The sequence below is a fragment of the Seriola lalandi genome, unplaced genomic scaffold (genome assembly GCF_002814215.2).
Source record: "Seriola lalandi dorsalis isolate HSWRI2012SDOR001 ecotype SW California unplaced genomic scaffold, Sedor1 jcf7180002054953, whole genome shotgun sequence".
NCBI classification, from domain to species: Eukaryota; Metazoa; Chordata; class Actinopteri; order Carangiformes; family Carangidae; genus Seriola; species Seriola lalandi.
Window position 1 is genome coordinate 681,118 of NW_019525504.1, and position 4,883 is coordinate 686,000.

Below are 4,883 nucleotides of genomic sequence, written 5' to 3' on the forward strand. Positions count from 1 at the left end.
TACTACACGTTTTTTTTACTTTCTAAAAGTATATAATTACAGTCTGTACATTTTGAAATCACAGGAATTCTAAGGCTTCAATTAAAAGTATCCATGAAATAAACTGAGAAAATGAGCTGTACAGGAACAATCCTAAGGCAACGTTTGAACAAACGCATTGAAACAACAACCCATCCCAAAGTAAAGTGAGACTACAACACATGCTGAAGATTTCATTTGACCCAAATAAGTGCAGTGCAGAAGAATGTTAATATAATTCTGTGAAACGTGGCTGTGTGCAAAAAGTAACTCGAGAAAACAGAAATTAAACAGATTAAAAAAAAAAAAAAACATTAAAAAAACTCGGTCAAGTTCATTATTCTACAGTTATTTCCATTTCAAACAAAGCTTTTCTTTTGCTCTGAGGCAGCGTGTCTCTGCAGCAGAACTCCTTTGGTAACATGTATTCACAGTAAAACTGGTTTAAAATGGTACAGACCACCCTGCTGCTTCTCTTTTCAGAAAACACAATAAAAAGGGATAAACTAAAGATATAAAAGTCATTTACAAATCACAACTGAAATTACTTTTTAACAATTCAAAAAAGAAAACACAACAAAATGAAACTCACTGGCTAAAAGGCAAGCTGTCTTATAAATGACGCCTCAAGGTTCTGTTTTTATATGAATACAAGTCCCTTTCAGAATAAAAGTTCATGTTAAGTCTCCTCGGTCCCACCCTGTCCACTCCAGTGGTAAAGACTGGAATGAATGGGACTAAATAATTTTATGGCCAACTCCATCAGCAAATGTGCAGAGGCCCAGAGAGGACATGGTAGCTACAATCTTTTTAAGTTCATTATATCACAACTTAAAATTCAAACTGAAATTCTGCTTTTTAGGAAATGTGTTTCATAAATATTAAAAATTGAATCACCAAAACTAAGAAATGTATATTCTAGTTATTGTTCTTGTGTTTTATAGTGTGAATTTTTGGCACTGACGTACGATGCTCATACTGTACTTTGATTGCTGCAGGCTCTAAAAAAGTGTTTGTTTTATTGCTTATTTTCCAACAACCTAAACTGGAAATATGTTTGAACCAGGGTGGGGGTCAACTGCTGTTTGCAGTTAGCCCCCCCACCTTCGGTGACCTCAGCGCTCTGTACGTCGATCCGTAACTCAAATCACAGTCAAGTTCTGAGCGCTGAGGTCAAAGGTCATCCCACAGTCCAGTCATTTGTCAATACTACATCTGGATCCATGAAAGAAAGAGAGCTCACGCTAGCGAGATGTGATTGGTGATAATGTTAGCAAGCAGAGCTAACTAGCTTCCATCCATCCTCGCTCTTATTCTCAGAACTGTGGCCTTTCTGACTGTGGGTCAAGCTACCTTTGTATTCATCACCTTCACGAAACAACGTACTGTACGTCAGGGCAAACTGCGCAAGCTAGCTTGGTTGACCTCAGTTATTTAGAGGAGCTAATCTAGGGAAGTACTGACAAATGTCTGAAATAAAAGTGAAGCTTATTTGATAAACTTTAGGAGGCACACAAGGTTTTTTTGCCCAGAAGTTGGACTGAACAAATCTCTACAGTGCAGGTGACGCATGGTCAGAAAGGCCACAATTACAAGAATAAGCATTTTCCTTTTACAACATGACAGGTCCTTTCAATACCAGCTCACACTCAACCCACTCAGATGTCAAACACGGCTGTGACAGCGGCCTCATTGTAGCTTAGATTTCATTCCACAGAAAATAATTAAATGAGCATTTATATTTCAGTCGCACTTTAACACTTGTAGTCCAAACTAGTAATTTAATTCTAATGTTGTCTTGATACATAGTTTGGTTGTGAATTAAATGTCTTATTTTCTCAGGATGATGACTTAGCCTACGATACGCTGAGCTGGAGTGTTTCCCCCCTCCCTTCAGAGAAACAGGCAGTAAAACAGAGTAAAACCAACAGAGGAGACACAGACTGGTTGCTGTGGCCCGGCCTCCTGTCCTAGCTGTGGTGCTGGTTCTGACTCTTGATCAGGCTCAGTTTGCTCTTCAGGCCCTGGTGGTAGGCCGACAGGTGGCTGTTGTCCTCCAGCAGCTTGCTGTGCTCCTGGATGACTCGAGACGAGGTCTGCTGCTCCCTCTGGTCCTGCTCCAGCTCAGACATCAGTTCCTGTCTGGACAGAGAGGGACAGACCTCCTGTTACTGTCAGGACGATACGGACACTTTAAACAAACAGGAGCGAGTCGTTACAGCTCAAAGGATCGCTTCAATATTTTTACTTCGTTTTGCTAACATGGTTAGGACCTGACAACCACGTTGAAACAGACACCTCTGTTTGAACCCTTCACTCCACCCACGCACATACATGTCACCGTGACTACCAACTGTCAGCAGACAGATTTAAAAGCAGTTAAGTTACAACATGCCTACAAAAGTATATAGTTCTATTTAAGATATTTACACACAATATTCGAGTTGACTTACTTCCTCCGGACAAAGTGAGCAATCTCAGACTGGACCTTCAGGTATTCCTGTGCCATCCTGATGTGCTGCTCAAACACAGCCATGGACTCTCTGGAGTTTGGACATGGAGCCAGAGGCTGAAAGCATAGGGACAGATCAGTAATCAATACACCAATCAATAACAAGGTGTAACACAGGTTTCAGATCAACACAGAGCAATACTGTGAAAAGATAATGGTATCAAACAAAACCAGTATTTATGTGGAGTTCAAACACCTGCACATGGGCACAACCTCAGGAAACTGATTAGTTCAAACTAAGTATTTCTGACAGAATAAGATCAAATCAATTAATAGATCATCTGTCAATCCCTGTCCCTTTCTGACTGAGCGTGATCAATGATAATTCTGAAGCTATGAATGTGAAAAGTAAAAGAGCTCAACTTGACAAACACAGGAAGTTCAATGTATGTGTACAAATGTGTATATACAACACCCATATACTATGGGATCATATCATGATATTCGATATTATTGAACATTGCCCTAATTAGCATACTCACCCATTTCTTATTCAATAAACATGACCATTTAACTCAATACATTTTATTCTTTCATACTGTGTGTACTTTGACATAAACATGAATCCATTACAGACTGTGATAAGTATAAACATCTAATTTTACTGTTGTACTGTACTCCCTGCAGAGCTGTTCTACAGGGACAGTATGAACTGAGGAGGAGGACTAGACTCACATAAAGTGACCCAGTGATACACATAATAGTCAAAAAAAGTTGTAATAATAATAATAAAATGAATAACAACAAGTATAGTTTAATTAAATCAATTAAAGGTTTTCATCCAATCAAGATTAACATTTATTTTCAACTCACCTGTAACTGATGATCCAGTTTCAAGTACGCCATGGAGCTGTCTAAACCATTGGTGGCTGAGGACACACACACACACACACACACGCACACACACGTCACTGTCAGTGTAACACAGTGGTAGGTTGCAGTCTAGCGCCCTGCAGTGGTTTAGTGTGGACAGTGCAAGAGGATTCAGAGCTCTGACTGTGTGTGTTGTTGGTGTGTGTGGTCACACTGTGATGAATAGGATGATAACATCCTATCTCCAATAAACGTCATAATCCTCAGGTTCTTGTTGAGTGTTAAATCCTGTCATCTCTTCTGCAACAACATGTGATGTTTTCCTGAATTTGGTTCTTCATCCAATGAAACGTTTTCAGACTGTCTCCTGTGTTTTCAACTAAAACTCTTCTGAGTTTTTGGCCCCCAGGGCCCCCTGGCCCCCTGGTACACAACACTATTCCCCCGTCATTCACACACTCCTGCAGCTCTGTTTAAACCTCAAACACCCTCCTGCTCTGGTCCAAACCATGCATGTACATTTCGCTGCCTACCTGGGGGACTAAAGGTCATCCTCAGTTCTGATTGGCCAGTGGTGGTCACAGGGCTGGTGCAGTAGGTGGGGCTTTGGGAGCGTCCTGGTTGACTGTCCATGCTTGACACCCTGGACAGACCAGTCCGCAGTGTGGCTGTCTGAGGGGGATAGAGAAAGGTTAAATCATGAAGCAGACAGTGTGATCAGACTCAGTGTGATCAGAATCAGTGTGATCAGACTCAGACAGTGTGATCAGACTCAGTGTGATCAAACTCAGACAGTGTGATCAGACTCAGTGTGATCAGACTCAGTGTGATCAGAATCAGACAGTGTAATCAGACTCACACAGTGTAATCAGACTCAGTGTGATCAGAATCAGTGTGATCAGACTCAGTGTGATCAGACTCAGTGTGATCAGACTCGGACAGTGTGATCAGACTCAGTGTGATCAGAAACAGACAGTGTGATCAGACTCAGTGTGATCAGAAACAGACAGTGTGATCAGACTCACATAGTGTGATCAGACTCAGAGTGTGATCAGACTCAGTCAGTGTGATCAGACTTAGACAGTCTGATCAGACTCAGACAGTGTGATCAGACTCAGACAGTGTGACCAGACTCAGTGTGATCAGACTCAGACAGTGTGATCAGAATCAGACAGTGTAATCAGACTCACATAGTGTAATCAAACTCAGTGTGATCAGACTCAGTGTGATCAGACTCAGTGTGATCAGACTCACACAGTGTGATCAGAATCAGTGGATCAGACTCAGACAGTGTGATCAGAATCAGACAGTGTGATCAGACTCACATAGTGTGATCAGACTCAGTCAGTGTGATCAGACTCAGTCAGTGTGACCAGACTCAGTGTGATCAGACTCAGAGTGTGATCAGACTCAGTCAGTGTGATCAGACTCAGTCAGTGTGACCAGACTCAGTGTGATCAGACTCAGAGTGTGATCAGACTCAGTCAGTGTGATCAGACTCAGTCAGTGTGACCAGACTCAGTGTGATCAGACTCAGAGT

General features: G+C 41.6%; 1 protein-coding gene across 1 annotated transcript in view; it reads right to left on the minus strand.

The window, feature by feature from the left end:
- LOC111645547 (mitogen-activated protein kinase kinase kinase 7-like) overlaps positions 1-4,883 on the minus strand; it is a 15,233-nt gene continuing 10,350 nt past the window's right edge. Inside the window, exons 12-14 of the mRNA XM_023394793.2 lie at positions 3,344-3,399; positions 2,472-2,587; positions 1-2,160 (exon numbers count right to left, since the gene is read on the minus strand). Coding sequence (XP_023250561.1) covers positions 1,989-2,160; positions 2,472-2,587; positions 3,344-3,399 — 344 coding nt within the window. The 3' untranslated portion in view covers positions 1-1,988. The remainder of the gene's footprint in view (positions 2,161-2,471; positions 2,588-3,343; positions 3,400-4,883) is intronic.